We start from the raw sequence: 11432 nt of genomic DNA, 5'->3' as shown, positions 1-11432 counted from the left end.
CCCGCAAACCACAAAAGCCCATATCCAACCAAGGCGCAAAACACAAATGCATCCCTCTTTCCCCCGCATTATCCACCATCCCTGACCCTTCCAAATCATACGATGCCCCCGCCAAGATTACACAACCAAAGTACGGCTAACTCGAGACGACAAGCCCACCCAAAGGGAGGCAGGAAAACTTAGGATCTCTTTTCTAAGTGATAAAAAGACTTAGGTAAGTTTAGTATATCTTAGAGAGCCTTTAGACCAGTTTATTTTGGCTTCCTAATTTAATGTCTGGAGTTTTCTTTCTCCCTGAGGCCACCCTTGGCAAGCCACTGTCGGTATCAAAGGGACCTTAACCCAAGTCCCCATGTCACATCCTTGACGCCATCGTCCTTTCTAACCCCAGATTCCGCATCATCTGTCAATCTGATTGCGTGAATGTGTTCCAGGGCCAAACCTGTCAGTGCTTCCTCGGGACGACCGGGAATGCATCGTCGAGACATGGATACCAAGCCATCATGTCCTTGCAGGTGCTAAACTAGTTCTATCTTACCGCGTGTTCCGCTCTTGACATGAGGAAGTTACACTCCAGCCACGTGTGTTGAGTAACCGATCATCAAGTTTAAAATAAGGTTGATTCATATTCGCGTGGCAGATATTAGTCTTTGAAACACGGTGCTGTATCACAAGATGGGAAAGAAGACACATTCGATCTGCAGTAAAAACACGTAAATGGCTCTCAGACTTTTATCAGCATTCAAATACTGTCTGTAACAATACTGGGGTATCCATTATCCTCCATCTTTCGACGCTGGTGAAACCAACAAATGCCTCCTAACAACCTCCTCCTAGCTGTCTGGAGCACGCCTTGACCATCAAAGTCGTGTCTTCATTATATATAGTAACAAAAGGAAAAGGGTATCTGCAGCATCGTTTCCAAGCAGACCCTTAGAACTGTTATACACGCACGTTGTCTCTCCGCTCATCGTCTGAAGTCGGCCGGCTCTCGTTGGCCAGTTCAGTCATGCTTTCCGTTTCGAACTTATTCGATCGTCGGAACTGACCGAGGTTGTGTCGATGGTGGCTGGTCATTGTCCTTGCGCTATTGGCACCGACCTCTGGTGCCATGCCGCCGACGAGTTCTGTCACATCCGGCCTTCGACCCATACGTAGATCGGTAGCCAAGTTCTTGCACGCACTCCAGGATGTGACCATGTAAATGAGGGCGTTCCAAAAGCCCTGGAGAGGGAGTACAAAAGCACTCATGAACTCAAGAGGTACAGATGAGTTTTTGGTGTGGAATACTGAGTACACACGGTTGGCGCTTGATGGAACCCATGTGATCAAGATGGCTGTGAAGAACAGCAGGGCACACTTTGTGTATTGCCATGCTGCATTGCTAAGCTCTCGATTCCTCCTTCGAGCGGGATTGCCTCCTGATCGCTGCTGCTGCTGTGCAGGAACTTGAACACTCGCCCGTGTTTGTTGTCGTTCAATAGGGAGAACTTCGTCCCCGATGTCCCCAGAGCTAGGCTGCGCTGAGATATGAACCGAGTATGCGTTAGAGCTAGGGTCGCTAGGGTCGGGTGCTCGGCGGCCTCCCATGGGCTGAAGATGAATCGCATTCGGAGTAAGGACCTCTGTGGTGACTGAAACCTCTGTTGTCTTAATAGTTCCCAGATGATCTCCAGCCCCATAAGTCAGATCTCGATCGGTAGAGCTAAAATCATCAAGTTCCTGTCGCTTGCGATAGATGGTGCTACCAGCACGGATATAGATAAAAAAGGTAACCGCAATGACAACCCTGTGATGGTCAGCGCCAACTTCAAAGCCAAACTTGAACTATTACTTACCAGACAGGCCCGTAAAAAGTGATGATGCGCCAGATATCCCACTCCATGCTCACCCAACACCAGAGTGTGGCATTACCATACATTCGGTGCCCCTCTTGGTTCTTGATGAAGATGTATACGAAGGCGGGAACGAAAGGAATACCGTAACATCCGATGAGATAAGGAATCTCCATCTTCCGTAATCTTCGAGCATCGAACTTGAAATAAAATGTCAGGTAGACATTGATGGCCATGGACAGGGTCCAGAAGGCATCGGCAGGCATGAACCTAACATGTGTTAGTATCTAATAACTTCGGTGTGGTGTAAGTGAGCCTACATCTGAATGAGAAAGGCCTGGAATTGGCAGCCCACAGAATTTGGTGAGCCTATATATGATCTTGACATTAATGTACCGACATTGGTCATCATGTTGCCAAAGGAAGCGTAAAAGACCAGTCGATTGATGGGTTTATGAAAGGCCTTGGATGACAAGAATGTGGCGATAATGAAGAGTGAGCCGAGCAATGAGAAGACAGAACATGTCCGCTCAATGATGCTCAGAGCGCGGAGCTGCGAGTTTGAGAGATGTTCGGCGGAAGACATGATGAAAGTATCGAGACTCGAGAGAATTGGACGGTAGTTAACTTGGGTCTTGGTAGTAATCACCAAGAAATTGGTGGTTCTCGTGGTCCAGCCGTGGTGAGGGTGGAGAGTCGGTTTTATCGATAGTCCACCATTCTCCCAGCGTCTACTCAATATTTATGATGAAGTGTTGTTGGATGAAAAGAGGGAGCTGTAAGTAGAGTCCAGTGCTTTATAAGGTAGTCGGCGCAAGGTTGGTTGGTTGTTTGTCCTCGATATAGAAGGAGCGTTGGTATGCGCAACGGTCGAGTCCCAAAGCGTCGAGGCTTGTGTCTAATAACAACCAACACTACCAATGATTGCACACTCAGGACAAAGGTGCAATATCAAAGCGTGGCAAGCAAGGACGAAACTATGTAGTGACCAAGGGGGATGATTGGGTTTATAAAGAAGACTGCTGCAGATCACTATTGCATACACAATCGTAACAAAGAGGAGGGCGAGCAAGATGATGATGGCGGGGGCGAGGGGGGAAAGCAAGATAAAAGTAAGAAGTAAGTAAGTAATAATTAGTCTAACCAAGAACCCGGCACAAAGGAAGACCAGCATGTAAAGGAGGGGGGAGTAGATCTGGATGTAATATGGCTCGCGGGGAGACTGAGAGGCGAGGGCATGGCATGGCATGCGTATACCCAAAGAGGAACACGGACAGAACAAGACAGATGGTGGTGATATTGGCGCTTATGCTTATGACATGGGGTGTGGGAGGGTACAATAGACAAGTGATGAACTCAACGAGGATCCCCTGTAACCCTTGAGCTGAAGAAGGACAAGCCTAAAGTCGATGTCTTATCCATGTCCCGGGGAATGCATGGGGATGGGAAATCTGTAAGACGGGCCAGTCGGGCTCCACAGCTGCTGATGTGGTAGACCCTACAGTAAGTAAAAGAAAGAGGGCCAAAAAAGATATGGAGAACCTTGAAGAACGGACATGTTGCCGATACCGATAAAGATACGTAAGTCATACATTTACCCAACGCCTCCTGAAGCCAACAGCATGAGAGAAGGATCAAAGTTTCAAGCCACGGCGTTCTCGCCTAAAGAGGTATGATAGCACAGCATCTTGTGTCAAGTCTGCACAGCGAGGGTATCACAGAAACAAGAAGAGGTGAGATCTTCTGTTTTGATCAAGTGATGATATTGCATTGGCTTAGACTGAGAGTATCCCAGCATCTGTTGAAGATCCCCCAGAAATGATAATGGAACCATGTCTGCATGTCCCGGGCATGAGGAATTAAAACCACGCGCGTCAAAGATTAGAAAGTGGTGAGTGATATTGATAATTGGTTGGTCGTCATCTGTTGGACCAGAAGTGAGAGAGACACAAGATGAGAGGGTGGCGTCCAGCCCAAGATCTTCACAAGTGGAGAGGGATTGTGGAGTTTAATCCAGTTTGTGGAGAGGCCCCACTAACTGCACTGGCCTAAGTCTGGAAAATCATTCAACTCATCTCATCTAAATCAGTGCAAAACACAACATTTGTGTTGGTCAGCAATGGATATGAGATGAGCATTGACATTTTTTTCTGAATCAATTAATAAAAGCCAGTTCGAAAAAAGAAGGCGACAACACATCTGCCGTCATAGTTTCAGGAACGGCGCCCCCTTTGCCGGCCCATCTTTCACCCAACTTAACGCTCACCACACACGGGACAGACCCCCTGAACATCCCCTAAAAAACCCTGGGCTAATGCGTGAAGGACATGGACCAAAGCCTCCTATCAAAGGATTTGCAGCTGACATCGAGCCAACTCTATGTATGAAATGCTCCGAGCACATGGCCGCCAGGCACTTTGATAGTAAAGATCATCGCTGTCAGTGGATTTTGTTTCAATTGACTTATTCATTCACTGTCTGTTCGCATGTGCTAAAATGCTTCTCTCCTTCTATCTTGGTCTTGGCGCTGTACATCCTGATATCCCCATCGCAGAGACCCTCCCCCAGATTCTTCTCTGTCTCAATGTCTCGTATGAGCTCCTTTTCAGCGTCGACGTTGCACTTGGCACGCCGGGGTTCTGCTGCGTCGACTGGCTTGGCTTTACGGGGACTCGGTTGCTGTAGACGCTTGGCATCTGGGGGAGAAGAGACAAAGAGACGAGAGTGGGATATGGGGAACGGTAGATGGGGAGAAAGAGAGGGTCCGGAATTAACAAGAGCCGACGATCTTCTTTAGGACTTGTGAATCAAATCAATAGCGCGAGTCGTTGAAGAGAGTGGATAATTCAGATGCCTTCTTTTCCGTCCTGTCTCCAATACCAAAACTCACCGTCCGCTAACACGCTCATCACAATGACTAACGAGCCGTATATGCCGAGGAACCTATTCTCAATTCGCCCTGTGTCGTCCAACGTCGCTGTCGCTTTGACCGCCAGGTGGAACTTGTTAATGAGCGAGTCCGCTTGGCTTACGCTTGCCAAGCCACTCAAGCTCAATGGCAGATATCGTCTTTGTCTTGTGTCATATGAACTCACTTCAGCTGTATCCTTCACGTGAAGCCGAACGTATTGAGAATCGTTATTTCCGCACGCCTCACTTTTCCCTTTTATGTCTTTGTTTTACAGTCTGATTAATTAATGACTCGAGTCAAGCCAAATGTTTCTGTTTCCCCCTTTGAACGCCTCTGCCGCTATCCGGTAGAGCCTTTTACTCGCGCCGGTTGATTAACCACGTGCGTTGGACGAGCATCATTCCCATGCTTGGAAACGATCGCTGAGAGATGCCACGCGAGCAACAGGGCGAGACAGGGCAAGACAAGGCCTGCTGCAGTAACATGTCGACTATCGTGTCACATCGTTTGCATGAGAGCGGTCTGCTTGTTTTCGCTATCCCAGTATCAGTTCTAGTCCTCAAGCCACCTCAAAATCTATTTGTCCTGAAGGATCAAGTTACCCGTGAGCTATATCATTATGCCACGTTTTTGATATCAGCCAAGATGGTGTCGTGAGGTCTAGACTTGGAATTAGATCCTCCTATAGCACCCTCTTACACAACAAGTGTGTGGTATCGTGCCATTACAGACGCAAGCTGACGGCACAGTCTCGAATCCTTGTCGCATCAACCTTAAGACCCCGGATTTTTACGCTTCTCTTTGCCCATTCTTTTTATCCCGCCCGCCCATTGCATTTGCTTTTTGCCGTCCCCGCATCACATCACATCACATCTCATCACATCTTATCCCATCGCAGTCCACTCTGGTGGGTAACGGTACTGTAATGGCAATTCAAACTCGTTCGACAATCTCAGATTTCTCGTAACAAACCCCAGAATCTGGGGTGGCAAAACCTGGGGTATCTTGAACCGTCTGGGGTTTCTTGGCTATGACCTCTTTGACTGCCACTCATTCATCGTTTTAGCAATTGAGCACCGAATTCTTTGCCCTGAAACGTTAGCTCCCCGTGGTCAGGCATCCAATTAGTCTCCAAACATTGACGCACCAACACCGGTCAAATTAATGCCATAAGGCGCGTTCCAGCTAGCCTCCATTTTGTCCAAGTTAGCCTCTCCGGCTAAATAAATGCACCAACGATAGCCTCATTTCTGAGCCATGCGTCGGAGCTTCTTCTGTAAACATCAATCGACTTTTCTCGCCTCGTAAGGCGCAGACACTTACAGGCTCTTTTCTATGTTTTCTTTCCTGTGCCTCAGGTCAAGTCAGTAGCTGATGGCCTCTGAATCCTTCTCGGTTCCATGATATGCAGTCATTGAGCTTACCCCTTTTCCGCCTCCTTTCGCCATATTAACATGTCCGTTATCGCACTCTCTGAACAAGGAGACTCTGCCAAGCTGTCTGATGAACAAGTTCCAGACTCGACTCATGAGCCAGAATTTCCAGAGCTTCAGAGCCAGGCACCTGATCTAGTTAGCCTCCACGTTGCATCAAGACCCCGGGCATATCCTTGTTGTCGAGATTATGCTTCAAACTCTGTTTCTTCTCTAAATCCTCTCATCGAATCCATCGATATGTGATACCATGTTCTCCCTGACTAGGATCCCCTCTGTTGCCTCCCGCTCCCCCTAATCCTTACAACACGATGTGTTGTAGTTTCCTGGTCAGCGAAGCGAAGTCATCGTAAGCACAATGGACGGCTTGACGCATCAAGGGCAGGTATCACTGCCACATGGATGTCGGGGTGGACGATTCGTATCACATAACTAAGCCAAATGGATAAAGTCGTCCCAGATGCATCGGATTTTGCCATCTTCGCAATTTGTCTATCATGTTCCTTGCATCGGACTCCAACTCTTTCCTGCTTAGGCAGGGTCCGCAGTGGCTCCCGCTTTGTGATGCTCGTAGATCGATTCGCGACAAAGCCTCTTTGAAAGAATGATTGGCAATGCTACAGTGTCAGTACTGAGCCCTTCAAGAGCCTCTGGCTTGTGTATCACCTTGATATGTAATCAATACCTTCCTGAATACGGTCATGGTTTCGAGGAAAGCAAATCTCACCCTGGTTCTCCAAGAAACTTCAAGATCCTTTCGCAAGTATCACGGCATCGCCGAAACTCTGACCAGAGTCCCCGGACACAAACAGGCATGTTGCTATAAACAGTCACTTCCATGTTTGCCCAGAAAACCCCTCGAACCTGAATTCTTTTTTTTAGTCATGAGAACCCAAAGTCCGCACCGGCTTCGATGCACCCGTGATGCCTCCAGGGCCTTCACCGTTTGACATTCTGCCATATTCCGCATCAAAGGAGGCTGGGTTGTTGCGACTGCGGATTGATAGCCCAAATGGGAAGAAAGTTTCCTTGGCTGTTACTTGTCTCTACTTTCTCGCTTGTTCCTCATGACTTCGCTGTGAAATGGTGAGTTTGCCCTCAAGGATAGAAATGTCGAAGCAACAGCGAAGGAAACTTGGTACCATGAGAAGACGCCAACGAATACAACTATTCTTTCAAGCTCAAGTCAGAGATAAGGTAGAACTCCGTGGTGAAACGATGCTGTCTTGTAACCAGTCTGGATATGCAGCACTTAAAGGGTTTCAATTAAAACAAACAGCGCGATGCGGGCTGGATATGGGGACGACCGCCATAAACAATCACCGACCCTTTTGCGTGTTTTATAAGTAATAAACATGTAAGAACATGATTTAAAATCCTTTGTATTGGATCGCTGTTTGGTACATAGCACAATGAAGAGTTACCCTACGTATCCGCAGTCACCTGGGAATGATATGAATTGCGCTATTTCGCAGGTGGTTCCTTCGATTACCAAGGAACACGGAATTGTAACTCATATTCAATTAGTTAGGGTGCACCTCTCGTTCTTGATGATATTTGACTATAGTCAGGATGAAGCCCCAGCAAACGAAGGTCATCCAGGCAAGACAACTTCATTCATTCATCAAAGAACCCAGCCTAGGATAGGCTCCACCATGAAAAGAAACGTTAATGAAGCAAACTGATGGGGGAAATATCTGTCAATGAAGTCAGTTGCGAACTGACCTGTATCTCTTGTGACTCGTGATGTGATGTCCATCTCAACTACATCCGCCTTTGATAATCCAGCTCAGAATCTATGCTCATATTCCAGTCACTTCACGATAAAGGCACACAGAAACTATCTGGAACTGGCGAATTCTTTCGGTTAGACACCAAGTCCTCCCACTTCCTCATAAATATTATCACCAGTGTCTAGGACGATCTAATATCATCTCAATCATTATGACCAAGGGACAACGGGCCAAGATTCCTGCCAAAGACAAGAAGACATCCAAAAAGTCAAGACCAAAGTCAAATTCAAAGTCATATAGGTACTTGATCGAACCCAAAGGACGATCTTATGCTGACCAGTAGACTAAAAACCATCGAGGATCCCCAGAAAGGCCAAGGTCGTGACTCTATCCGGAACACGTTAATAGCACTGCATAACACCGTCTTCAACAAACGTAAAGATATCCCCGCTGAGGTGCAAGAGTTCTGCTACCGTGTTGATATCCTGCACACCCGCGTGCTCGAGTTTACCTTGGAGGCTGGTGTCGATGGACAAGATGGAGAATGCATGGATTGGCAATGGGAACCAACGATCCCCGTTCACCTCGTTCGTACGGTCTATGAAGAATCGTGCTATCCTGAGGGAGCGGTCGCGAGGCCATGGGACATGGGCAATTCACAAATAACCTAAGGTGATGTAATGTCATGATAGACCTTGTCATTATTCAATATGACCGCAACTTGAAGTTAATGGTACTTAGGGATCATTTGATTTGAGATATGCATTTAGGGGAAATTCTGTCTGAGTTGAACATTTAGTATTGTTAGTCTAGGTACAGAATCTCCTATACTGAGTTCATGGGAAACTTCACTGCCCGGCAAAGAACCTAAGTGTTGACCAACTGCGTGGAGCCTTTTCAGAGCCGGTGTTAGCATGCTGGGATAGATAATCGTAAAGGAAACTCATGGTGTACTTTGCTCATGCCTCAATTTGTTTCAGCATGAGAGGGCACAGAATACCCACTAGTCACCCTCACTTTCCATAGATGAGCTTTTTGCGCTCTCTATACTGACATTCGCCAACACGGTATCCAATAAACAAAACTAGGAAGGCAGTGAAAGATTCTTACTATTATAAGTAACGGGGCCTCCTTCTCTCATACAAACAATCTTATCAAAGCCAAACCCCCATTATCTCCCAACTCCTGCCATTCACTTCCATCCCAACACTCACCCTCGCCTCCTTCAGATGGACGACTCTTTATATCTACGTCTCACCATTACCTCTCGTCATTCTATCCTTCAATCATGGAGGATGTAGGATCGAGAACAGTCGTAGCAGCAGCCACGGCAGCGGAAGATCCTCCAATCCCTCCGAGTACCTATAACCACACGACTATTCCAAACAACACCAGTTCTTCCGATCAATCTCGCGAGCCATCGCTCTCGAGCCGTCCTTCTTTACCTTCGACCCCTTATTCTGACTCTTCGATTTGGATAGACAAGGACTCGACCGATGACCATCATTCACGATTCTCGCATGTACACACCCCGGAATCTTCCCATGGGACAAGGCCACCGTCAGTCAACGAGGAAGCCATGCGCTACCATCGAAGACGTCAGGGAAAGTACAAGAGCCCCGAAGAGAGGTTCAACCCAGACGATCGCTACAGACGTTCTCATCGTGGACGTCGTGGTCGCCATGCTCACTCTAGCCATCGTCAACCGCAGCGCAACGAAAGACGTAATAGCGCAAACACAGGGTGTCTACGATATGCCAAGCATGCCGAAACCCCAGCCGACATAGTCCTAGAGCCTCAGCCAGACAAAACCAAGGTTGTAGGTGACAAGTTGACCAAGAAAAATGAGAACAACGGCATGACTTGGCGACGTATCAGTCAAGGTTTAGGACTCGGGAAATCCAAAAAGAACGAAAAGCCAGAAGAACACCCACCTGTTAAAGCTGAGGATGTACCGAGAAGAAAGAGCAAGTGGAAGTTCTGGGCCAAGCAGCCACCTAGTGACGATGCTGAGGCTAGTGATGCCCCCGAGACGTCAGACCCCAACAACGAACCTCAGTTTACGGTCACCTCAGATCCAAGACCAAGTTTACTGGAATCGCATGAGGAAGCGCCTATTTCTACTCAGCTGCATACTGTAATGAGGCGATTATCCCAAGGGGAGTGACCGAAGGCATTCGTTGGAACAGAATTGGACTAGTTTGGATAATCGAAGGATATAGAGGAAATAATCAGCGGATATGACCTCCAATTCTTTCTCCAGTATAATCATTTCTACCCAGTAACTATAAGATACCAAGTTACTACGGCTGTGGTTGTGACAAGTGCCTCAGTGCGGATGTGAGCAACACAACGTAGGATACAACTTAGTGCCAACTTCCTGTCCCTCTCGGGAGCTCGTGGCTTATCAGAAATATCAAAAGCGCCTCGGAAAGTTAAGGCATACCATAGTTGACGCTAAGTAGTGTGAGGCTTAGGCTGACCCAAGGTCGATATAGACTTCAACACCAATATGAGGCACCCCAAGGCACAGAACCAGCAGTATGGAGGCCATAATGTTCCAGACCTCAGACTCTCAGCTCAAATCGAACAAGGCGATCTCTTCCCTCGTGAAAATACCAGCATGCACGTCATCCCCAAACTGGTGCAAATCACCCCCATTCAGCTGTATAGCAGAGCCGCACCAACATCACGATCTGTTCTCCTCTGACCTTGGAAATATGAGCATTATCCCACTGCACCCTTTCCAACTGCTGTATGACGTCGGGGACGGCTCGAGGGGGTGATCCCCCACGAGAAGGGCTTGGTGGAAGACCGGTATGAAGCGGCTTTTGAAGGGTCTGGCTCAGAAAACGTGGGGAAGTATGTTTTGCATGTGGTTTGATGGTTAGTCTGGTGATTGTACTGTGCTGATATGGGGTAGCTAAGTAGATAGGTATGGAGTCTGGGTTCTACTGATATGGGCCTGGGCTATCTGCTGTTATTTGAGAGTGAATTATATGGTTCGATTTCTGTTTCATCTTGATAAGCTATCGATAAAAATAGGCAGACTCTGCTTAAGGCGATGACTTGCATTGTAAATGTTGTGATCGTTCACTCTCAGAAACAAGATGTGCACAGTTACAAGCGTACTCACACCATCCCGTCCCATCCCCCAGCCTTACGGGGTAAAATGCAAAAATGGGGGAATCATTGTTAGTCAAAACGCTTGGTCATCCATCTCTAGCACACCTACATCCTACAGTACAGTGCACCTTGAGGAGATTAATTGTGTTTTGCTACTGCTGCACGGGCGCTTTGTCTCAGCACCTCAGCTGTGCATAGTCGTCTAACACAATTTTGTAATTTACCAAACCAAAGTCTCATATAAACCCATGAGCCAGAAAAACAAATGAGACTTGCCTCAGTGGCACGACATCACAAATGAGACAGTAAGAAAATGACGCCCATTTTCCAAACGATGAAACCAAGCCAGACCAAACCAGAAAATCAAAAACCAAAATCAAAATCACAAACGAGG

General features: G+C 47.4%; 4 protein-coding genes across 4 annotated transcripts; 3 read left to right on the top strand and 1 right to left on the bottom strand.

The window, feature by feature from the left end:
• Positions 1 to 718: 718 nt before the first annotated feature.
• On the bottom strand, positions 719 to 3496 carry FOIG_06623 (uncharacterized protein). Its single transcript, XM_031205748.1, has 3 exons — positions 2156 to 3496; positions 1839 to 2105; positions 719 to 1789 (listed from the first exon to the last, which is right to left on the bottom strand). Exons 1-3 carry the CDS (start codon positions 2419 to 2421, stop codon positions 943 to 945), a joined length of 1380 nt encoding a protein of 459 aa, XP_031064472.1. The 5' UTR covers positions 2422 to 3496; the 3' UTR covers positions 719 to 942.
• A 4627-nt stretch (positions 3497 to 8123) lies between these two features.
• Positions 8124 to 8583, top strand: FOIG_06622 (uncharacterized protein; the record flags this gene model as incomplete). The annotated part of the gene is made up of 2 exons (XM_031205747.1): positions 8124 to 8212; positions 8256 to 8583. 2 exons carry the CDS (start codon positions 8124 to 8126, stop codon positions 8581 to 8583), a joined length of 417 nt encoding a protein of 138 aa, XP_031064471.1.
• A 617-nt stretch (positions 8584 to 9200) lies between these two features.
• On the top strand, positions 9201 to 10079 carry FOIG_06621 (uncharacterized protein; the record flags this gene model as incomplete). The annotated part of the gene is made up of 1 exon (XM_031205746.1): positions 9201 to 10079. The coding sequence occupies one exon, from the start codon at positions 9201 to 9203 to the stop codon at positions 10077 to 10079; it is 879 nt and encodes a 292-aa protein (XP_031064470.1).
• Positions 10080 to 10424: 345 nt separating this feature from the next.
• On the top strand, positions 10425 to 10622 carry FOIG_06620 (uncharacterized protein; the record flags this gene model as incomplete). The annotated part of the gene is made up of 1 exon (XM_031205745.1): positions 10425 to 10622. The coding sequence occupies one exon, from the start codon at positions 10425 to 10427 to the stop codon at positions 10620 to 10622; it is 198 nt and encodes a 65-aa protein (XP_031064469.1).
• Between the last annotated feature and the right edge of the window lie 810 nt (positions 10623 to 11432).

This window comes from Fusarium odoratissimum, assembly GCF_000260195.1.
Source record: "Fusarium odoratissimum NRRL 54006 unplaced genomic scaffold supercont1.9, whole genome shotgun sequence".
NCBI classification, from domain to species: Eukaryota; Fungi; Ascomycota; class Sordariomycetes; order Hypocreales; family Nectriaceae; genus Fusarium; species Fusarium odoratissimum.
This window is presented reverse-complemented; position numbering and strand designations above follow the sequence as displayed.

What these genes read in the sequence shown, in the direction of transcription:
- FOIG_06623 (XM_031205748.1), bottom strand. Translation starts at nt 2,421, where the DNA reads ATGTCTTCCGCCGAACATCTCTCAAACTCGCAGCTCCGCGCTCTGAGC. An exon ending in CAGGCCTTTCTCATTCAGAT is followed by an intron (nt 2,106 to 2,155) that starts GTAGGCTCACTT and finishes AACACATGTTAG; the next exon opens with GTTCATGCCTGCCGATGCCT. An exon ending in ACTTTTTACGGGCCTGTCTG is followed by an intron (nt 1,790 to 1,838) that starts GTAAGTAATAGT and finishes TGACCATCACAG; the next exon opens with GGTTGTCATTGCGGTTACCT.